This window comes from Hirundo rustica, chromosome Z (assembly GCF_015227805.2).
Source record: "Hirundo rustica isolate bHirRus1 chromosome Z, bHirRus1.pri.v3, whole genome shotgun sequence".
In the NCBI taxonomy this organism is placed as follows: Eukaryota; Metazoa; Chordata; class Aves; order Passeriformes; family Hirundinidae; genus Hirundo; species Hirundo rustica.
The window spans coordinates 8519936-8545143 of NC_053488.1; the positions used below are offsets into that span (position 1 = coordinate 8519936).

At 39.7% G+C, this 25208-nt stretch overlaps 1 protein-coding gene across 1 annotated transcript in view; it reads right to left on the reverse strand.

The window, feature by feature from the left end:
* The window catches only part of MAST4 (microtubule associated serine/threonine kinase family member 4), a 278078-nt gene that overhangs the window by 145947 nt on the left and 106923 nt on the right, over positions 1-25208 (reverse strand). Inside the window, exons 4-5 of the mRNA XM_058423983.1 lie at positions 22566-22640; positions 1717-1748 (exon numbers count right to left, since the gene is read on the reverse strand). Of these exons, the coding sequence (XP_058279966.1) occupies positions 1717-1748; positions 22566-22640 (107 nt within the window). The remainder of the gene's footprint in view (positions 1-1716; positions 1749-22565; positions 22641-25208) is intronic.

Sequence of the window (25208 nt, forward strand, 5' to 3'; positions counted from 1 at the left end):
TCCTGGTTCTTTTAGTAATCCATTCAATCAATATTCCCAATTCGAGTCTGTTTGACCTATGACATTATTCGGTGAGTGAGTTCTCCCCATCCTTATCTCAACACATGAACCCTTCATTGCATTTTCTCGCTTCTGTCCAGTTGCAGAGGGGGGTGACAGAGAAACTTTGGTGGGTGCCTGGCACCCAGCCAGGGTCAACCCACTACAACCATCTGCAGAAATCTAACAACTTTAATAACTGTATATAATTACGCTGAAAAGGTGCTGTTCTCTACTATACTTTATTAAAGCCTTAGCAACATCACAGAAAGCACACTAACATCTCAGTGATCAGCTAAAACAATATGTATGTGAATACAACTGAGGTGATTGTTCTGTGGTAATTTTTCAGATTTGGAGTAAACTAGTAACATTCAATGTCAAACATCCTAGCAAGCATAAGTAAGGTCAAGTTCCAAGAGCCACTTTGTGCTCTGGCTGAAGTTAGCCATTAACTTTAACAGAGGCAGTCCTCTACCCACACAACAGTTTCAGGTTAATATAAAGCACCAAGGACACAAAAGAATGCACCAAAAATCATTTTCTTTAGCTATTTTTCTCTCTGTCACTGAAATACTTCAGTAATTAAATACCTGACAGGAAATTAGTTCTCTGTTTTCTGGACTTTTCTTACATAATGGGTTTGCTTACTGTCTAGCATAAGACTTCTTATGCATCTAAACCTAAAACAAGGTTTCCAACACAGCAGATATCCTATTAAGTACAGACTTCTGGCATGCTCTTCGGGTCAGAACAACAGAGCACTTCACCGCGCTTTCCCAGCAGTTTCAGTTATTCACATATCTCACCTACTATCTCTAAAAGCTACACAACACTGCCAAGTCGAAACCAAGTAACCAGCCTCCTGTGCAAGGGAACACGGTTTTACTCAAAACGTGCTGTCACCAATAATCTACAGATCATCTTACAGTCACCAATAATCTACAGATCATCTTATAGTATTATTTTTGAAAGTACGCAGTAAGTGAACAGAGTTTGCTTCTTAAGACATTTTGTGATGTTCTTATCCCAATACTTTCTCAACAAGTTACTAAAACAGAGTAAGAAATCAGATGCAAATAAAAAACACAAGCTTTAAAACCAAACAGCTCAAAAACACTGAAGAGTCAAAGCCAAAGTATAGTAATCTAGGCAAAGCACAACTAAACTCAGTATCTGAGTACATATTATTACAACTAAGGAACAATTTATACAAGAATATATAGTCTTTATTTCCATAATCAAAATACCAGCTTAACAATCCAATACATTTAGCAGAACACATCTATTCTTTTTCCTACCTCCTCATCCACAGGACTTTTCACAGAGTTCCATAAGCATGACAAGTTTCTTTCATAACATTCACAAAGAAAGCACGTTTCTTCCTTGATTTTTAACAAGAAAAATCTTTAATACAAAACAAAAACCTGAACTTAAGCACTTTTTATCCCTTTGGAAATCCCTCACAATAGCTTCTCAAGTAATGGGCATAAAAATGGTGACTGCACAACTCATAGGTTTTCATTAACAATTTTCTTTGTATGTATTCAAAGGCAGATCAACTGCCACATTTAACCTCCATTCTAATTGCCTTGGAAAGGAAACTAGCCCACTCTAAAACTGTCAAAAATACATACTACAATCTAAGCACAATAGACAAAAACTTCATATACTTACAAACTTCCTCTTCTTGGAAGGCTCAACTCTTTCTGCAACAGAAAAAAGTTACAGTGTATTAGCAATAAAGTATTTTAATTGGAGGTGGTCTTTTTGAGAGTAATCCTCTCATCCCATCAGTAGCAGAGAGATGAAAAGTTGTATACTGGGACAATAAAAGATGTTACCGATTTTACATGTACCACCTTCCTTTCTTATTTGAAATAATAACATTAGCCTTTGGAAAAGTCTATACCTTTTTGAAACAGCAATATTAAAAACATTTCAAGCAATAGACAAATCTTAAGAAAAAGCCTTACAGTCAGCTATGATGCACTGGCAACAATTGCAATTAAAATTTGCAAGAGTCACTGACCAACTGAAACCAAGTTCTTTCTAATACTCATAATTTACAAAAATTGTTAATAATGGGATCACAAGCTGAACAGGTGAACATTGCCATCAAGCTTTCTACGCTATACTCTTGAAACCAAAACAGATTAAGTACATAATAGTTTGGTCCACAATAAATAATTGCCATATATTACAATCTCCTGCAAAGTACCAGCATAAAGAAACACCGCTGTTAATCTTCTCTACAGCTTTTGCTGAGAACAGTTAAATAGTCAAACTACAGTTTAACAGTTAAACAACCTTTTATGGGATTGACAAGATAGCCTTTTAGTCTTTGGAAATTGCAAAACATTTTACTGTTATTTTAATGTAGAAGAAAGCCACAAGATCCATAAAGTTTTGCCATCAGAAACAAGCAAAGTATAAATTATGAAAGTATATGTTGTCATCTGCTGTAAGAATCATAGAATAGCTTATGTTGGAAGGCATCTCTGGACATCTTCTGGTCCAACCTACTCACAGCAGAGGCAACTGGATTACTCCAAACTACATCCAGCTGGGTTTTGAACATCACTTCGAACATTTTGCAAAGACAGACACCCACAACTTCTCCAGGCAATCTGTTCCAGTGATCAATTACCCTAATTTCTTTTTATTTCTCACATGAACCTGAATGCTACATTAGTTAAGCATTATCTTTGCAATCATGCCCAGAAGGGAGAATCAGCTGCATGCAAATAAAAGGACAACTTGTCTACCTAGAGAATACACAGTCAAAATACATTTGAAGTTGAAGGGCATCATGCTTGTTGAAAGACAAGGTTGCATATGCGAATGGTTCAACTTATGTGTCTGGATGCATTTAGTAATTTAATTGCATTCTTTCATGTTTATTTACAACTACCTCACAAAAAAGCTGTTTTAAAGCATGTAACAGACGCTCAGTTTCCATTCCAGAAGTTATCAAAGGGAGCAACTGAAATTTCTTCCAAAAGTAAATAAATTTTATATATATATATATATATATATATATATATATATATGCCTTCTGTGTCTGTGCACATGCATTTATTTCATACAGCAGAGAAAGTTATAGGTATTGACTAGAAAACACGTATGAGAATACAATCAAATGGACAAAAATAGTTCAGCCAGGCACCTTAGATAAAGGCCATAAGGGAATGAATAATTATGTATTCTTTAGAGAGTTTTAAATGGTGTGCAGTAAATAAAGCCTGGGCTGCTAACTGAATGATAAGGACTAAAATATCAAGTAGCAGCTCAATTCCTGAGCACCGCCCATCCTGTTCACTGAATGAGGAAGGAAAAAATAGTGTGAAACAATGCAATTAGACATCGTAATGCAAAGGCATAGGAGAGCAGAATTAGGGGCCTTGGTAACAAATTCTTGTACTTCCTAGGAAGTTCCAGCAACTGTTCAGAATTTGCATTTTAAAACAACACCTTTTACCATAACGTGCTTACATACAAAAGAACAGTTACACCTGCATACAATATTGCATTATGAAGCTGAGTAATTCCCCTCAATTTAATTTGTCACATTCATCATGAACAAAATGTTACTGCAAGTTAGAACCCACGTACTTCCCTTTGTGTTTTTTTCTTTAATATTACAATGTCATTGTGTTCTATTTCCAACATGTAACTCTACTTGTAATGGTAGGCACTGTCATACTGTAAGAGACAATGCTTGTGGAAAGCTGCCAAACAGTAGGAGCAAGAATCATACATTAGTTCGAGTTGCAACATATACTTTAATTTTTTTTTGTTTTATTCAATCCAAGTGTTTTGGTTGTAGTTTATCATTATAACAGCAGTGCAAATGAGAGACACTGACTTCTGTAGACACTTGAAGTCACATTAGTCTCTTGGCGCATTCTCACGCATGCAATGCTGAAGCACTATTTTTGACCATTGAATGAAGTTACAAAAGAATAATGGCTCACTGATAAAGATGTTAAAAACTGCCAAGACCCCCCCATATAAAGGAAAAAATAAAACCTTAAGTACATAATTCATACAGGACACTTTTCTATTGCATTTCTCAGGCAGGATTTTAAAACAATATACATATACACAAAAGAAGTACTGAAATAAAACAAATATCCTTTCTGGATAATATTTCTATCCTCATTTTTCCTATCTATTACAACCATGATGTTAAAATGAAAGGTCACTTCACTCACACTTCTCCAACTGGAATACCTCCAAGAAAAGAAAAGTAACCTAAAACATAGTAAACTGAAGCATGTTTTTTCTCTCAGATCAGACTAAATTATTACTCCTCCTACATGATTTTTGTCGTATTACTTAGGACTCACTCGCCCTGAAGACTTTTCCACAGCCTGAAGGAATTAACAGATTATTGGCTGTGTCACTACAGACTTTTTCCCTCCTGAGAAGGCTTACCAGCATGATGCTAGCTTTGCAATAGTACAGCACAACTCCACACTGGCTCTGCGCAAAACAGGTGGGAAAAACACAGATTAGAGAAATCATTTATTTCCTAGCTATACAAAACACTATTTGTACTAAAAAGCTAAAGACAATACTTTTACCCTACCTCTTCCAGCTGTTTTTGTCACAGCCATTTAAAACAGGGACAAATGATACCAAACCAAAAATCACTCAGTTCTTCAGGCTTGCAATGCTCCAGCTCAGATCTCAGTAAACTCCAAAAAAGCTGCATCAACTTCAGTTTTCTGGCAGTTGTTCCTTTCTGAAAGCCTCAGTAGGAGACCCAGAATATCTGTCTGCCCTAGTTCCACTGCTCAGCATCCAATGCATGCAGACTGCTGAAAGTAAAACTTAGCAGGGTCAGGACCTTCAGATCATGTACTTAGCAGGCCAGCACCTGGGGCATTAAAAAGAGAAAAAGATGCCTTCACTATGACTCTGCATGGTTCTCAGCCACCAGCTCCGCCCCGGAGGATCCCACTGTGCTCTTCTGCCCTTGTCCTACATGGCATCCTCCTCTGGCCAGTTCAATTTGGTCTGGTTTTAGGGCTGCAGTATTCCACTGCAATAACACAAAGCAGATTTAATGGACCAGAGACTCTTGCCCTTGAGGCCCTGTGTGTCTCAAAATCTATTGTCACAAAATATAATAAATCTTGCCTCAAATTTAAGAGATCTGTGCAAGTCATGCCAAATTGCTGTCATGTAGCATTAAGAACCAGGTATATTGAATGTAATTGCAGCTGTCATTCATCGGTTCAAACTCTCAACTCTGTACATTTTACTATCAATAACATGTTTTGACAAGAGCAATGCTTTTTGATTATTTCAGTAACTATGATTCTTCCTCTGGTCCTACACACCTCTAAGACACTTCAGTATGCACATGTTCAGTATCTTCACCACATGGGAGATATTCTGCCTTATAAACAGAATGCACTGAACAAATAAAACACAGTCAACTTTATTCTGGGTCAAAGCCTTCACCTTACTAACTAGAAACATGATTTAGAAAACAAAACTATGCAAACAGATTTGAACAAAGAGGTGACTTAGAAAACACTATCTTCTTCACATTCCTTGTAAAGATTACCAGCAAGTTATAGAAAATTTAAAATATTGAATTTTGTCCCCTATAAGCATGGGAGAACAAAATGTCATTAACTTATTGCTTGTTACTGGTTCAATTTTAAACAACCAATAAAAAGTTGCAACATTCATAAACTACCAAAGACACAGCCAATATTGTTAATACAAGGCTGATTTTACAATCACAGTAAATCCGTTTCATCTTCCAACAACTGCAATCTTCAAATATTCAAGAAGTCTTTCAGTTTCGAGTTGCTCATAGAAGTAGTCCAGAAAAGTGCACCTTTTCAAAACAAATTTTGGTTATGTATTCTTCAGCTGTTAAGGTGTTTAGTAAGATTAATGTGAGGAGATTTTTTTTTTCAGAACACTGTTGCTCTACCTATCCATCATAAACTGTAAATATCTGACAGCTTTCTGGTAACCTGTGTTAGATCTTAACAGCCTAAAATTGTAACATTATCTCTGCATTAATAACAGTGGGAAGGAAAAAAATCAGCAACGGCACACAATTCATCTTCTTATCATCATCAATGACAGCAAGACTTACTGCCTTGAGGAATGAATTTGAAGGATTTCTTCTTAAGTAATTACTATGTTTTTGCTGAAAATAAGCTGGGGGATGACAGCAGATCTTACATTTGGATGTGGCAATAAGGAAAGAAAGCAGTGCAAATAACAAAGTAAAGGATTGTTTCAATCTATCTATTACACCATGCAAGAGCTTTATACAAGCTAATCTTGACCTCTGTATAAGATTAATGTATCAAATCACTGCACTAATCCATTCTAAATATCTTCTAAGCAAGGCAGCGGCAAGTTATGATTTTTATTTTATTGCTTCCAACTTTACCAGAATTTGATTCTTTTGAATCACAGAGCAGTCACCTCTGCATGGAGACAGATCAACCACAACAAATGACAAGTGTTACAGTCTCACACCAAACGTGCATCTTCCACTCCAAGTTTGTTTTCTTGCAAAGCTGTCTCCTGTTTCTATGACAACTTAGTGCTTCCTGATTCCACGAATAGTAAGCCTTTCCCTCAGAAATGGTATTCTATAAACATCAAGGCGGAATTTTAGGAGTGGCTATTGACCCTAAAAATTGTCACCGAACACAGGATTAATCAATTTTCAAAAAGAAAATACGATGAGGTCTTTCTTTGTCAGTCAAGGTGTTTTCACTTGGATCTGATTTCTCTCAAAACAGGGGTAACTATAAAACTGTTCTTCCTTTCAGGTGACCCAAGTAAGCTTGTGTTTGCAATGCTTCCTTCTCAGCAGTCTGAGTTCTAGTCTTGTCCAAGATGCAATTCCATATCAACTCTTCTCAGGAAAACTGCACCAATACCTTCTTCACTAGTAACCTAAGTCAAGATCACTATCTTTCCTTTTCCACACTTGCTGCCAAGGAGCCAGGCATTATCGATGCCTTACAGCAGAGTCTGAAGTTCTGCCTTTCAGCTAAAGGCTTACGGATTCTTTCCTCTTGTTCAGACACAGACAACAGTTTACCAGGGTTTTGCTTGCTTATTGTGTACTCTCACCAATTAAATCACAGATCACCTCCTCACAAGCATTTCCATGAACAAAAACTGCCACTTCTCTGGAAGGCAGTTACCACCACTACTCAAGGAAGATTCCATTCACAGTTGCCCTGCCACAAGATGGTGATCTTGACAGCAGAATACTCCTTGAGACAAAATACAATGCTCCTTAATTCTTAATTCTGCACATTCTTAATTGTGCATTTCAAAATTTAAAGATGTTATTCTGTATGATAACTTATTCCCCCCACTTCCCCAAACTTCAAGTTGTAAATTAGCAACACCACCACAGATTGTAATGGGAATATAATGTAGAAGTGATGAGGCACTTAAGCTACAACTCGGACAGAAAAAGCCACATTTATTTAATTCAATATTGTGTGTTATATGCAAATCATTTTTATCTCCTTAGTTAACTTTCCCTGCCTTTGTAACAGGCACTGCTGATTGCATCCTTCAAAGGCGAAATGTATTTTTGTGCCAGTTCTGTGTTCTGAGACATGATATAAAAGGAATATTCAGGTGCTAGGCATTATCAATTTAAATACAAATTAACTGGATCAAAAAATGCCAAACTGGCTATATATAAAAACCATATCATACAGAGAAAGTAATCACTTTATCACATTTATGCAAAGAAGAGCAATTAAAACTATTTTCCTACAGATGAACTAGATACAACACTAAGATTTGTAACAGACTAGACTCAACTAAGTAAACAGCAGATACTGTGTTCAGCTTTTTGTGCAGTATTCTAGAAATTCTCATGCAGCATTAAAAACACTGATCCGCATGGAAGATAAACATTTCAGAAGGATTCCATGAATTTACCGTAAGGATTTTCCTATGAAATACACTATAGTCTGAAGACTCTTCAATTGCAGGATTGGTAATAACATTTAGTAAGCAAAAGAACTTTGTTTACCTTGTTAAACATTGTTTAGGGATACAATACAGTAACACTCCCAGCAAAATTTTAAAATAAATTTGCAGAAAACGATTACACCAAGGTTTTTTTAGGGGTTTTCTTTTACAGAAGACTGTAAAAAGAACAACAGTTTCTTCAGAGAAAGTAGCAAGAACCTGAAAAGGGAGTCAGTCACTCAAAGTAGTTTTGACTATCATCTTTAAATGTTGGAAATAGGCAAAAAAAAACCCCAAATTGACATGGGCAGGGGAAAAAATACCATTTACGGGAATAAAATTCATCAACACAAAAAATGAGACATGCCTATTTTACCCCAGTGGATTCCATAATACTCAATGCTTCAGGGACATACAAAATCAGCACAAAAAAACCCCTACCAAACTGTATCAGTAACCTGCCCAAATGAGAAGCAAGAATGCAGTTAAGAATTATTCAAACTATGCTTAAAAACATTATTTCATTATTTCTGCTGGATCTCATGTTCTCTATAAAAAGCAGCAGTGGCCACTACCTTATGACTATAATGCAACGCACCTTATTTGAGAGTAGCTACTGTAACTAGGAAAAGGTGAGACTGCCCTTTCAATGAGTAGCACAAGCCTTTCTGAAAGAGAGCAATTTAACTGTTGCAAACATAAACTCTGTAAATCTCTGCATTCATTTTCTAGTGATGGGATCTTTCCTTTTTTCAAATAACTCACAGTAAAACAGAGCAGCAGAATATTACTTAGGAAATTGCTGTCCACTTAGCTCTCAGTGTTGCCCACATCACTTAGATGTTGCACTCTTAGCTCAATGTAAAAAAAACCCCAAAACCTAAACATGTTTCTTTATGGAAAAAAAAAAAAAAGTGAAAATTCTGAATGAATGCTCTTCCTCCAAGAACTCAAAATCATTTAATTTAACAGTGTTGTAAAATGTATGCTTATTGTGACCTGCTGTCCTACAGTTTATTTCATCCCTTGGCATAGTACATCACCACATGACAAATGGAGAAAATGCAGAGACTGCAAAGTGTTTGAAACACCAACACTCAACAGATTCCAGGTGCCAAGTTCACATGAATATTCTCATCAGCAGAGTTTTAAAGCGTTATCATACATTAAGGGAAAAGGAGATGGGGGAAAAAAAAAAAGTCACACAAGACATAAATGCCAGCTACCAGTACAAGTGTTCACCTGAAGAAATATAAACAACTGTAAAGTTAACCAGAACTGGAAAACCCTAAATCCATGGTTTAACTAAAGCCAGTGATTTCTCTAATTTCTGTTTGAATCTGTAGGTTCCTTCATAAAACCAAAAGCAGTGCTTTTTATGTGGGCATATCTACAAAGGATTTTGCCTACTATTAAAAAGTGAAAGAAAAAAACCCCACTACCACAGCACACAGAGCCCAGCATCAACACCTCTTGACAACACAGTTGCTAAAGACCATTATGCCCACAAGAAGCTAGAAGCCTTTCTTTCCCCAGATGCAAATCATGTTTTATATTATACAGTTCAGAAGCTGATGCTGACTTTTGTTGAAGTAACAAGAAGATAAAATGATTAGGCTTGCCTTCAGCATGAGAGATTTGCCTAAACCTAGGCTTTGATTGCAACAGTTTCTGTTTGTTATTTTGCACAGGATAAAAGTCAAAATACATTTGTTCTTTCTTCCAGGACTGACTAGCACTAGCAAAAGACAAGCCTGGCTCTACCTTAACACGTTCACAATAATCAGCTGGAGGAGACCAAGGCAGAAGGGGAAAGTTCACTGGAACTAAGTTTTAAGTTCAGCGGAACTTGAGTCACGGAGTTTGGTCAAAGCACTGCAGTGCCCACAATGCCTACTCTCAGACTCCGAGAGCTCTGAAGCTGCTCTTCAGATGTAAGAGAAATACTTAGGGAAAAACAGAAACAAAGAGCACAAACAACTCACTTTTTCACCCACAAAAATCACATGGAACAGCAATGACAAAACATTACGTTTCCACTTTCAAAAGATATCTCTTTTGCAGAAATAGGATACTTTATATTTGCTCTGTTTATGACACCAGATCTTCTGCCCCTTACACAATTAAAACTCTCAAAATTAGAGATTTTGCTTAAAGTTGACATTTTTCTCAGTTTTTATAAATTCACGTTGGATCAGTTCAGCTGATCCCACACAACTTATTAGTAATATACTCCACTGATGTGAAAGAAAGTTTCAAGTTCTCAAGCAAGGCTTACACTGGAAAAAGTGAGACTGTCTGGAGACCAACTAGGTAAATATTAATCCTGTTTCTGAAAACAGCTTAATCAAAATGCACACTTCATTTTTTCACTTCAAAACTCTAGTCACACATTTCTTCTAACATTTGATTTTCCAGCTTGTTCAATTTCAGCTGAAGCTTCATTTCTTACAGGGCTTTAAATGCCCTGAAAAATTTGAAGATCTCCTAAACCAGATTAATCTAAACATAGTTGTTCATGGGCCTTTTATCCATGTCCTGCCTTGTCCTACCTGTTCACCACACTTGTTTGCTGCTGAGCTGCAGAACTGTACTGTCACTATTCCTCTTTCTATATGGTAGATAGGAGGACACCACCAGCATGAACTTTCACAAATAGTCAGTTACCAGTCAACATGCACTCCAAACCAAGAAAAAATTATTTCAGCCTCTCCAAAGATAATACAACAAAAAATCCCATGATCCATATTGATATTACAGTGCTCTCTGTGCTGATGTTATCCAGGTTCTCTAATTAGCTGCAATTGCAATTTTGAGTATCCACCACAGGAAGACAGGAAAAAAATGTAATTTGAGAATTTCAAAGCTCTTTTTAATTATTCTTTTCCCTGTCAAAAAGGGAACATTAACACAAACCTTATCAGTCTGTTGTTTTTATTTTTATCTGAAATCATCAAAATGTGTGCAAGAACACATACATCTACCGTATCAATCTCAGGTTTAACATCTCTGATGTAGAGAGGAAGCTGATATCTAGCAGCAACTACCTTGAGGCACAGCCCCAGCTTCCTAATACTGACAATTTCACTGGAACAATCATTGATAAAACAATACAAATTACTGTACCACTGTGTGTAAGAATTTCTGAACTCTTGACATAAAGCACTGTTTCATCCTAGATACAGTTTTCAGCTAAAAAACACAGTGGACAGACAATCCTTCTTCCATAAAAAAAGCAAACATGTAACTGTGATAAATCCTTTTCCACAATTTATATCATTACCTGGTCCCTCTGTATGTGCTAGCAATAAAGTCAGGTATATTTTATAGTTTTTATTTGGACTACTAACACTCTAGATCAAATGAGATTAGGAACCAGATAGCCCTTTTGGTTTATTGCCATTTTATAGACAGATTCATTCCCCTCCTTGTCCAATATGGCAAAATGATTCAAGTGAAACTACAGTAAATCACATCAGCAACTGTATTAAGTTTTGCAAGCATTACATTTCTTAAATTTCCTTTTACCTTTGACTGATAATCTTATTTACACCAGCTTAATAAGGTCTAACAGGATCAGTGAAGGTTACTCGAATTTGTATCTCTGTCTAATATGTTTGCCTGCAAGTTTCTGTCATGAAGTATCTGCTAATTAATGTGAAGAACTTTCCAAAGGCACAGATTTCCTGTGCAACTAGTCCAAAACACCCTCACAAAAAGATAAAAGAATAGACATACACCTTCAGATTTGTATCTATTCAACATGAAACAAATCTAAAAGACAGCCACCATTAGTTTTTCCTCTGCACTTCCTAGGTTTTAAACCATGAGACAAACAAGTCCTAAAGTAAATCTTCAAGAAGGAATAGTATAAAAATTTCCTCCCAGTTCATATACTGATTTATATTATTAAACTGACAACTAATAGATCAGCTTTCACCTTTTCTGCAGTCATGCCACCAAGATAATTGAGTCAGGGAAAACATCAGTGTATCTTCCATGCTAATTTCCTTAGTTAAGATGACATAATCACAGAATAGTTAGGGTTAGGTGGCCTCTTGAGATCAACTGGTCCAATCTCTCTGTCAAGGAAGGGTCACCTAGAGCAGGTTACACTCAGGAACATATCCAACTCAGTTTTTAATGTCTTCAGAGAGGGAGATTCCAGGAACCTCCTGGGCAGCCTGTTCCACTGTTCTGCTGCCCTCAACGTAAGTAAGTCTTGCCTCATGCTGAGGTGAAACTGCTTGCAATATTACTCCTTGCTTGTCATGTCACAGGGCACCACTGAAAAGAGTCTGGCACCATCCTTTTGGCACCCACCTTTGAGATATTTTTATACATTTATGAGATCCCTTCTCAATCTTCTCTTCTCCAGACTAAACAGCCCCTGCTCCCTCAGTCTCTCTTCAAAAGAGAGGTGCTCCAGACCCCTCATCATCTTTGTGGCCCTTTGCTGGACACTCTCCAGGAGCTCCTTGTCTCTCTGGTACGGAGGAGCCCAGAACTGGACACAGCACTCCAGATGTGGCCTCACCAGGGCCCAGCAGAGGGGGAGGATCAGCTCCCCTGACCTGCTGGCCACACTCTTCCCAGTGCAGCCCAGGATCCCACTGGGCCTCCTGGCCACAAGGGCACACTGCTGGCTCACTGTCACCTTGAGATCCACCAAGACTCCCAGGTCCTTCTCCGCAGAGCTGCCCTTCAGTGGGGCAGCCCCAGCCTGTGCTGGTGCTTGGGGTTATTCCTCCCCAGGTGCAGGACCCTGCACTTGCCCTTGTTGAACCTCATTAGGGGTCTCTCTGTCCAACTCTCCAGCCTACCAAGGTCCAGATGAAAGGCAGCGGAGCCTTGAGGTGTATCAGCCACTCCCCCAGTTTGCATCATCAGCAAACCTGCTGAGGTACCTTGGATCCCTTCAGACCAGGGGTAAACAAGTAGTGTGAGACTGGACCCAGTGTTGATCCCTGGGGAACACCACTGACATCCAACTGGATTCTACTGCCCTGATCCTGACCCGCTGAGCTCTGCCATCCAGCCAGTCCTTGGCCCACCCCTTTGTCCATTCATCTAAACCACATTTCCTGTGCTTACCTACAGTAAGTAGGTAAAATACGTAAATGCACAGTGATGTATCTCAGTGTCCAGGAAGCTTATCAGATGACCTTATCAGAACGTGATCATATGGCACATACAGGACATCCAAGGGATTGGGCTCAGCCAGCATATATTTAGGAAAGGCAGCTCCTGCACAACCAACCTGATGTCCTTATGATCAGGTGACCTGCCCAGGGGGATGACATAAAGTCTATGGATATAGTCTTCCTTCAGCAAAGCCTTCAGAGTCTACTGTCTCCTGAAGCATTCTGCTGAAGAAGCTGTCAGTCCATGCCTCGGACAAGCGCACTCTTCACTGGGTTAAAAACCAGCTGGGTGGCTGGGTCCAGAGAGTGGTGATGATCTTGGCTCACCCCTGGAAGAGGCCTCACAGCCTCTAAGGAAGGACCCCGAACAAAGGACCGACCACCTGGGCTTTTACAGCCTGTGCAAGCCTGGGGCCTTTCTGCTGAGTCATCAGCTCCTGCTGTTTTCTGCTGTCACCTGGCTGGTGCACAGAGCCTCACGCACTTTATTTGCAAGGGATCAGTGCCAGTTCACAGCCTCTTGGCCACAGGCTCCTGTGAGCTCAATCAGCTGCTGAACACCGAGACAATAGGGTAAAAGGCAATTCAGCAGGGGGATTATGACCTTCAACTCATGGATCAAGAAACCCATTGACTCAAAAGGAGAGCAAGACTGAGCATGCAGACTAATCAGCATGAGAAGTAAGAGAATCATTCAACCAAAAGAACGTAGAATACTAAATAATATGATAACTAGGTAACTTGAAGCCAATACGCTTCCGTTCACCAAAGTAGATATATAGTGTAAAATTTCAAGAATGGGTGTTAGCTTTGCAGATTTACCACACAGCATCATCTAAGCGTAATTATGAAAGGTATTTACCTCAGCTCTGTGTGTGAGACTGGCCAACTGCACATCAGCTGACAACAATTTTAGGGACAATAGTGCCACAACCAATTGGCAGCAGTCACTGGTGAGGTTCCTGAAGACTCAGTACTGGCCCCAAAGCTGTTTAAATCTTTACAATGATGTGGATGAGGGGACAAAGTGTACCCTCAGTAAGTTCATGAATAAGACTAAGTTAAGTGGGAGTGCTGATCTGCTGGAGGGCAGGAAGGCTCTGCACAGGGATCTGCACAGGCTGGATCACGGGCTGAGGCCGATGGTGCGAGGTTCAACAAGGCCCAGGGCCGGGTCCTGCCCTTGGGTCACAACAGCCCCAGGCAGCTCCACAGGCTGGGGCAGAGTGGCTGGAAAGGACCTGGGGGTGCTGGTGACAGTGACTGAACGTGAGCCAGGGTGTGCCCAGGGGGCCAAGAAGGGCAATGGCATCCTGGCCTGGATCAGCAATGGTGTGGCCAGCAGGAGCAGGGCAGGGATTGTCCCCCTGTGCTGGGCACTGGTGAGGCCACACCTTGAATCCTGTGCTGTTCTGAGCCTCTCAATTCAAGAAAGACATTGAGGTACTGGAGTGTATCCATGGAATACAACAAAGCTGATGAAGGGTCTAGAAAGTGAGTCCTATGAGGAGCAGCTGAGGGAGTTGGAATTGTTTATGCCGGGGAAAATGAGGCTCAGGGGTGACTCTATCACTCTCCACAACTGCCTGACAGGCAAGTGTAGCCAAGTGGGGGTCAGCTGCTTCTCGCAGGCAACAAGTGACAGGATGAGAGGAAATGAATGGCCTCAAGATGCACCAGAGGAGTTGAGTTAGGAATCAGAAAGAAATGCATTGTTAAGTACTGGAATGGGCTGCCCAGGAAGGTGGTGGAATCACCATCTCTGCAGGGGTTCAAGAAATGACTGGACATAGCACTAGCTGGTCAGCAGGTGGTGATCAGCCAAAGATTTGCATTAACGACCTTCAAGGTCCTTTCTAAACAACATGATTCTGTGAATAGCATAGTTCTCTGTGGAAAGAAAACACCTGTTTTTTTGAGGACACAAACCTTATCTTACTATGGTTGAAATATTTCCCAACCCTGGTGTGACCTGACACTTCCCCCACCCCAGTTCTAGGCAGACATTTCAAAATCTAGCTCACAATTTGGTCCCATTCCACCTCTTTTTCTGTGTGTGTACTATGCACTCCACACCTAAATGAGGTTTCATGCTGACTAATTTAACCATATTTTAAGACTGATTTTACACTTCTGTAATATTTTTTGCATACACACTAGCATTTATTTCAGCCAAACTATTTATAATACTATTTCTGCCACAGCTCCTTCTATTTTTAATCAACTGGGAAGCATGCAAGCAACACTGAGATGGAGATCACACATCTGAAGTAACAGCTGAAAATATCTAATTATAACTTGGTATTGCCTTGTATAGAACTAAAGTTTTACTAAGGAAAAAAGGGAGTACTGTGGATTTTTTCCCCCCAGTTTGGTGTAGAATGTTACAAAACCTATCTAGTGCAATGAATATTACACTACTGACAGACTTACTTGGTCAGGAGAATACTTTTATAAGGAAGATAATCTTAACTTGCCAGGGAGGATCCATCCATAATATTTGACTGTAACATATCATCTGTTTCTATTTATACATCTGCCAGGCTCTCTAACCTTTGGTAAACATAACTTTCTAGCAATCAATTGGCCATCAAATCAATCTTCTGTCAGCTGTTGCCACAGAGCAGTGCTAGTGAATAGTGCTTCGTTCTCTGCACTCCCCTGCCTACTAGATGGATTTATTTTTTTGTAACATGAGCAGATCCTGTGATGAACACATTACACTAATATCTTACTCTTAGAATAAGACTCTAATCTGTGTTGGATTTATGGTAAAAAGCAGTAAAATTATAGGAGCGTAGGATTAAAACATACTTAAGTGGAGCCTAGAAAGACATAATATAGTGTCTGAACCATTTACCATTTATTATCGAGAGCCATATATAAATCTTTATTTTTAATGAGACCTCTCAACTACTTAAGACCTATGGTAGAGACATAGTTCTCAACAGCAAGGTATTTCTTTACAATTACAAATTGACAGACAGAGAAAACAGTTGTAGAAGAATTTTGTCAGCTCAAAAAGCATAATAAATTGCTGGTTTACATTCAGAAATTACTTTATAAGCAAGCATCAGATTTTAGAAAAAAAACTGCTGCAGAAATTGTTCAGTATGAGTTGAGGGAAAACAACTTCACTCTGTAATTAATTGATAGCATACTCACATCAGAATGTGTGTAAAAGCAAACAACTATCTGTGCTGAAATATCTTCTCTCCTCACAGTCAGTCTGGAGTTTAATTCAGTCTTCTAGAGCGTTTTTTTTCCAAGCTAACAAAATTCTGGGTAACCTTGAAAATTGTTACAGACAGATGTTCCTTATTTATACCTGCAGCCTAATCTGAATACAGCTTTATTTATGCACTGAAACACAAAAAAAAATTTGAAAACTGTATGAATGCTTTCCCTTTTAACTCCTTCTTAATTCCATGCTCCCACATCAAATTGGTTTTCATTTGACTCAACCTTCACAGCTTTATAAATGCATGTCTTATTTTGTCTTTCAGATCACTACTAGGGCACTTTCTTCAACTTTGTCTACTTGTGTCCACATTTGCTACCCACTAAGAAGCTCCAGCAAACAAATTAACCAGCAATCCTTTATATTAAGCTTCTGTTTCAAGGCACGACCAGCTAACGTAAATAAATTAATGCAACGTAATACAGCAAAAGCTATTTAGAGATTACATCTATATTGCTTCCATGTATACCTGAGAACCCTGCTTTGTAGGTCAAGCAGATAAGTCAGAATCCCCAGTGTCTCAGCACCTTTTATATTTCACATTTTTTTAATGGTGTGACTACATCAGTAGAAAAGGTCAGGGTCACAGGTATCATTTACCTGCACTTTTCTACAGTTTTCAACACAGTCCCCTACAACATCCATCTCTCGAAATTGGAGACAGATGGATTTAATGGGTGCAGTGGGTGGACTGTTATGTGGATAAGGAATTAGTTGGGACAGTCACATGCAGAGGGCAGTGATCAGTGGCTCAGTGACAAGCAATATCCCTCAGGGATCCTCAAGCATTATTTAATATCATCCTTAATGACAACAGACAAAGGAATCGAGTGAAGCCTCAGCAAATTTGCAGACGACCCCAAGTTGAGTGGTGCAGCTGACACACCTGAAGAGCAGGAAGCTATCATGAAGGACTTGGACAGGCTGGAAAAGCAGGACCATGGGAATCTCCGGAGCTTTAGCAAGACCAAATGCAAGGTCCTGCACCTAAGTTGGGTCAACTCCCAGTATGAAGCTTCAGGACGAATACACTGAGAGCAGCCCTGCTGAAAAGGACTTAGGGGTGCTGCAGGGTGAGAGCTGGACATGACCCAGCCATGGGCACTCCCAGCCCAGAGAGCCAAACGTGTCCTGGGCTGCATCCAGAGCAGTGTGGGCAGCAGGGCCAGGGAGGGGATTCTGCCCCTCTGCTCTGCTCTGGTGAGATCCCATGGAACATGGAATACTGTTTTCTGTCCTCAGAAAAGTAAGGATATTGACCTGTTGAAGAGAGTCCAGAGGAAGCCATCAAAATTACAAAAAGGATGGAGCACATCTCCTATGAAAAAAGCTGAGAGAATTGGGATTCTTTAGCCTCGAGAACAGAAAACCTATGGTGACCTAACTGCAGTCACTCAGTAGCTGAAGGGAGTCTGAGAAAGATGGAGACAGAATGGCATGTAGTGAGAGGACAAAGGGTAATGGTTTCAAACTGAAAGAGGACAGCTTGAGACCAGGTATTAGGAAAAAAGTTTTTCCTGTGAGGTTGGTGAAGCACTGAAACAGGCTGGCCAGAGAATTTATAGATGTCCCATTCCTTGACGTGTTCAAGGCCAAGCTGAATGGAGCTCTGGCGTAGCAGAAGACGTTGCAATACGGCAGGATGATTGGAACTAGTGATTTTAAGGTCCCTTCCAATCCAAACTCTTCTATGATTGTATAGTTGTTCGAAGTTTAGCTTTCCCTGATTTGCATGAGATCAAACATGAGCTCATAGCCAGCCAAATTAACAGCACCATACCCTAACAACTTTACTCTCTTTTGACAGGACAGGCCAAGATCCTTTCCCATCAGGAAACATTAGTCTCACTAAGTCAATACAGCATGTTCCTTGCTGCTTTGGGTCACCCAAATCACTGACCCAAAAATTGCTTGTCCAGGACAAGCAGACACAAAGTGAATCATTGCAATCAGCTGACCACAGCTGATAAAAGATCTTCTGGGCAATTTGCACCTCAGTGTCCTCTGACTCACTCAGCACTGCTGCTGCTCTCATGAGACACACTGCCTTGCTTCCAAGTCTCCAGAATACAGCCATTCTCCCTTAATCATGAGGTTTGGAAGCAAATGCAGGAAATTCAGGATATGCAGAATTAAACACCAGAACAAAGCCCAACAAAATGTAGGCACAAAACCAATATTCCTTTACAAGTTCGTGATGGTCTTGCCCCAAGCCCAAATAACATCTCTCATACACACAACAATCCCTGCAAGCTGTACAGCCTGAGTTTCTATTACATCCTGCCAGCTGGGCAAACAGCTGCTGCACAGGAAGGGAAAAGGAATAAAAGGGATCTCACCAGTTTTTACAGAGCCAAGACACAAAACTTTCAGAGTAACAAGTTTGGTTTGGATTTGGGTTTGGGGGGATTGTGTATGTTTTTTTCTAAACTAGAAAGAGCTGAATTAACAAGCTTTAAAAAAAGCATGTGAGATTTGTTGATGGCAAAGATTACCATCCTTGGTCTAAAAGCAGCCAAAATAGTTCTTGTTTTAGCATAACAAGACCATGAGGCTTCTGTGCACCGGTACCACCAGGAACAATTGGCAGCTCTTCCTGAGGCAATAAATGTGAGAGTGTGAGAAAACAAGCAGCTGAAGAAGTTCTGCCTTTCTACAGCTTCCTACTCTGGAAGTACCTGCGTTATTGACTCTCAACCATACTCCTAGTCTTGACTGGGAAAGCATCCTCCCTCCCCCATAGCACAAGAATCAATGATCAATGATCCACAGGCACTGCAGCTGGTGTGTCTGCAGGGAGACAAGGAGTATGCATCTTAAGTCATTGGTGGGACCGATAGTCACTGGTGGGAGACAGGCTGTACTGCTGTTACCTTTTGACTTTACTGGAGTTCAACTTTCCCAGCCAAGTTACAACTTCATGAGAGAAAGTTGTAGGCTTTCTTCACCAGCTGCTTTGCAAATGGATTCCTTCAAGAGGAGCGCTTGCTGGTCAGATTGTCACAGCAGCTCCTGGTAAGGGCGATCATGCCACACAACAGGAAAGATGACACTTCTACTGACTTGCAGCAGTCCACAGGTGACTGACAGGAAACAACAGTTCTTCGAGTGCAAGCAGGAATACAAAGGAAAGACACAGTTTGTCTCTCGGAAGCACTGTGCTAACAGCACTTCCCTACTTCATAGTCATCTGAATAATAAATACTGAGGATTTCACACTGTATGAAGCATGTCCTTGGAACACAGATGAGCCTTTGAAGAACACAGTGTTTCCCTCCTTATGTACTGCGCCATACTTCTCCCCAGCCAAATCTGCTCAGGTTTTCTCCTCCAACAAGCACACAATCAGCTGCAGTACCTGCTTCAGGACAGGTTTGTCTTCCTTCCTTTTCTTGAGTAGTCTCAGCCCCAAGATCAGTAATCCAGTACAGCCCCAAGAGTCCTGAAAAAAGGTGTTGAAAACTGCCTTCTCACACTTCTCATGTCCACTTCCAGGACACGTCCCATGTAGAGCAGCAAACTATGCCACCTTGTTCTATAACCACCAGCCAATATCCCTACTCAAAAACTTTCTGGTGAGCTGCCAAGGCCAAATCCAGATTCTACATTCCATCAGCTGGGCCAACCTGAGTGGGGTCTGACCACAGGTTAACATGACATCTCCCAGACTTGAAACCCAGAGAAGTATTAGACACAAGCTGTGTCACAAGAGGTTTAGATTGAGTATTAGGAGCAATTTCCCCACGGAAGAGGTGGTCATGCAGTGGAACAAGGCTCCCAGGAAGTGGCAGAATCACCATCCCTGGAAGCATTCAAAAGACGTGTAAATACAGCATATGGGGACATGGTTTAATGGTGAATATGGTGCTGGGTTAACAACTGGACCTGATCTTTGAGGCCTTTTCCAACTTTGACAATTGTATGATTCCATGAGCCCAAAGCACACCATCCAAGCCCCTACATATGACCCATGCACAAGAGAAGAGAGAAGGCATGCAGGAAGGAGGAGGAAACAACCAGAAATTAAAACCTCAAATTACCTCAGCCAAACCAGAGAGGTACAGCTCTTTCAGCTGTTGATTTCAAGAACACAACAAGGGTGGTGGGTGGGTGAGAAGAAAAGACACATACACCTAGGACATAAAGTGTGGCATCTATTCTTCACTGAGAAATGTGTAAGAGAGAAGAGGAAGAGAAGGCACGGCTGTCAGCACAGATGGGTACAAGTGCTTGTTAGTTTCATAGGCTTGCCATGTCTAGGCACTGCCCACTCAGTGAAATGTCAGACTCAGAAGACTACTGTTCCAGATTTTCACCAGTCTCTTGCCTGGACAGTGAGGGAGGAGATTATGTGAGTGACCTGCACATCACAGAAAACTGTGAGCTTGCAGTTTTTCTCTTCTTTCCTGCTGACACTGAAGAAGTGCTTCTCATTTGCCTTCTCTCTTCTCCTCCCTCTCCACCCCTCCCTCTTCTTTCCTCTTCTCTCTTCTCCTTCCTCCTCTCTCCAGCCACATTTTAATCAAAACAAACGCTAAACCAGAGCAGTGTTCTTACTATGTGCTGAGAAGTCTTTTCTAAGCAGATGGGCATGCTGAAACTGCTGGCAGTCATCGTAGGGGGAGAGGTGGAGCTGAGTGGCCTGTGGTAGCAGCCCCCCTCTGGGTGCTGGGCTGGTGTCCAGCAGAGCTGAGCTGTTGACTTGCTCCCAGTGCATCACAATGTTCTTCCAGCAGCAAAGAAACTAAAGGACAGTGGCTTAGGACTCTAGAAACACAATCATGACCCCTTCTGGTCCTTCTGTCCCGAACAGAAGAGCAAATACTAAGGTTACTCTGTAGCTACCACATTAAGGTTTTGACAGCACACCTACCTTTGACAAAGAACATGCAGTCGCACAGTAGGGCACTGGGGCATAGTGAAAAAATGCAAGGAAACCAGATAAGAGGAGGGAGCAAAACCTAGCACACTTACGTTCACAGAAGTGTGCTTCAGTAGACATTTTTCCTTTACACTTTGAGGCTTTACACATTGCAGAAATTACTTGGAGCGATTCTAGTAAACAGTAATGCACACAGAAAAATGGCTTGTCAAGAGAGCACACTGACATATGTGTGTGTACATATACATGGGTGTGTGTGTTTGACTCACTTTTGCTTTTTTAAACCCCAAATACACTTCCCTAGACCCCAAAAAGATATCTTATGATAATGTTGCTACATGCTGAAAGAAATGGTCGGAGTCAACATTACTAATATCTAATGAATTAACACAAATAGAAACAGAAAGAATCAGTCTGACAACAGTACTTGGAATCCTAATTAGAATGTAAGACAAAATATAAAACCGAGGCTTTTCTTTCATAACCAGGACTGCTATCACAGAGCTACTTCAACCTGTATCAAAAGTTGTACGTAAATACTGCAACCAATTCTGCAGTATCTTAAATAAAGTGAAAAATGGGATTTCCAGGCAGTAGTAATAATGGATACACAGTTTCGTGTTTGCTGGAGTCTCACAAAAAAGTAGCACAAAATAAATACAGGCGAATACTGATGATCTAAAATATGCACCATAGTATATTTTATTATAAGTTCCACAGTAACATCACCCTCAAGTGATGTCACTCAATCTATCAAGTTTTCTGAGTACACCTCTAAAAAGGTGGAACAGCCTTATGAGCCAGCAAGTACTTGATGCCAGTCTATTTTTTTTGCTCTGAAACTTCATATTGCTTCATAGCACTTGAAAATAGTGTTTGGTTATCTTCCATATCCTTGCCAATTTTTTATTCAACGAAAGTCTTTTGTTTAAGAATGAGACAAATACACTGCACATGGATTTACAAAAAGACATCGCACAAACTGATAAAAGCAAAGTGGAACTTCTCATACAGTTTCTATTACACTTTGCAGATACAAACAAACAAAATCTCCCCACAACTTTTTAAAGTTAAAAAAACCCAATTGCTGCACTTGAGTAGGAATCAATTCACTGCTGAAGTTTACCTTCAGAGATAGTGATCATATCACTCGCAGATGAATAAAAGTAACTAAATCCCCCACCAAGCACACAGAGCTCCTCTTTAGCAAGAAATCCTCTGCTGACACAACATTCCAATTTAGAAATGGTCCTTCAATAAAGGCACTCACTTTTGTAGCTGATGGTTCCACTAGTCTCTGACGGTGGCGTGCTGAGCTGAAATGACTCTTCTGAGGCGTCCCTTCCTGACAGTGAATGAAGAAAGGGGAGGAAGAGAGAGGAAAGGGGGGCAATGGATCGTGGAGGGGATGGAATGGAGGATGTTGGAGAAGGGAGAGGAAGAGTATTTAACTGAACTGTATTCTTACTAACTTTGAAAAAACTTTATTAAATCAATTTAAGTTAATACCACTGAACAAATATCAGAAAGAAAATTAAGCATTTGCTTTAAAAAGCAGCCTCTCAAGGCTTTTATATTTATATTATTCTCGCACATTTAACAATGCTGTTTCCTACAAATCCACATTTACACACACGTACACACGTATACATGCCTACTTCACTTTTAGACACACACATTAAACAATCATTTCACTTTTCCAAAGTATAAACATTATCTTACATTTCCAGTATCAACTTACGGAGTTAAACACAAAAACTCCAATCCACTAGCCATCCACCCAACTGGATTTATGCTTCAACACAAACATCAAAATCTCTTGCAGCAAAATATTTTTTTTAGATTCATATTCTCCACCCAGACCTGCAATAATCACCTTTAAATCTAGAGACTTTTACCTAACAGAGATTAATGTCCTTGCCTGAGAAAACTGAGAAAGACCAGGCCCACAAAGGTAGAAGGTAAATATTTTCTCTTAGAAAGCAAAACCTGAAAGAGCATTCTGCTGAAAAAAACCACCTGAAACCTGACAGTCTTCATTACATGTGCAATACAACAAAAGATTTTTCCAGGATATGAGATATTGGGTCAAAATTCTCTACCTGCTTAACATACAAGAGACAAGAGACAAGAGTGACCTTTAGTTTCTTTCTCAAGATACTTTAAATACTCTGCCTCAATCTCTCCAGAAACTTTCCAATTTGGAAAGTCCCTCACTGTAGTAAGTATGAACTCTACAGTCTGCTATTTCAGGTATGTGTCTGAAGGTGTGAAGATATGGGTGAAGAGCCTGCTCGTAATCACAGGAATCAGAGGATGAAAATTGATAAGACTCTTTTTTCCTTTCTTACTTTCTTTTTTTTTTTTTCTTTTTTCTTTCAGAGCCAATACACAATTCTCCTAAGAGTCTTCTTTGGAAAAAAAAGGTCACAATATTTTAAGAACATAGGACAGACATGCTCCTATTTCTGAAAAGATATTCACACAGGGTTCTTTAAATGAAAATACAATGCTACTCAACTCTGCAAATATTTTTCAAAATCTCAAGACTTGTTTTTCAAAAAGGATTTTTATAGAAGGAATTTTTACACCTCCTTAACAAAAAGACTTCTACTTCCGGCATGACACCATGCAGACAAAACCAGTCCTGTAACTCAAAAAGATCTGGTGGAAATAATCAAAGATTACAGGCACCATGGGAGGATTGGTCATAATTAACCAAATATATATCAGTAGTAATGCAAACTAGCTCTAATTAATAGAACCAGCATTACAGAAAAAGTAGTTACCCAACACTTGCCTAAACACTTGGTTACAATTGCAGATGACTGTTCTGCTGATGGTAATGTATTTTGGTAGCATTCCATTAAATTACTGGTGTAATGGACTAAAATTAGCAGTAAGTGCTAGGGCTGGATGACCTTAACACTTCTTGTTTAACAATTTATTTTAAAATTTTTCAGTGTCCTTGCCATTATAATCTAACATCAAATTTTATATCATTAACAACGGATGCTTGAAAAAGGTCTCCTTTCTGTCACAGTTTGGAAACAATGGTAGGGTCAGCATAATTGGGACATTAGCTAGCAAAAGTGCTGAACTTCAGAGGCCCTACCTTCTCCCATATTAAGGTTATTAAGTAATCTAACGTGGGATCCTTAACTGAGAAATGCGGAATTCTTCCCTTACTGGTTTTTTTTCTTTTCTGTCTCTCCTTCAGAGTGCTTTTCAGAAGCAACTGAGAGCTGGCACAAACACAGTTAACACACAGAAAAACTCCAATACAGCACCGACCAAGAAGCAAAAACGTATACCTAAACTGATGTGATTACTCCTATGAAAAAGGAAAGTCAGAGTTCAGTCTATTAAATGTTTATGTGGGCTATGCCCTCAATGACACCAGCCAGTACAACATTCCAAACCAGAATATAGTAACAGCCCACTTTTTACCCCAAAACAGTCATGAAGTCAGGGTAGACTTCATGCAGTACTGGCGCATGTAGGGATGATAGTTTATCATCAGGACATGTGAAGGTTCAGCTAAGATCAACAAGAGATTTAAAAAAGCTGCCAAGTTGGTTCTTTCACTGTGGAAAAGTTCAATATAGAGCATTTGAAGCCATTAGAGACATTAGACTGCATGTATACAGGGTTCTGCACCAGAATGCCATGTTCCTTAGCATTGCATTTCAGCTGATAAAAACAGAAACCTTCTCCCAATGTCAGCTGTAGGTACTGTTCCTTACAGGATTGCCTAATAAGGGCAGACAAATGTCACATAGACACTGCAATCTTTCACTTGAAAAGGAAAAATTTTTAAAAATTTAAAAAGAAAGAAAAGAAAAGAAAAGAAAAGAAAAGAAAAGAAAAGAAAAGAAAAGAAAAGAAAAGAAAAGAAAAGAAAAGAAAAGAA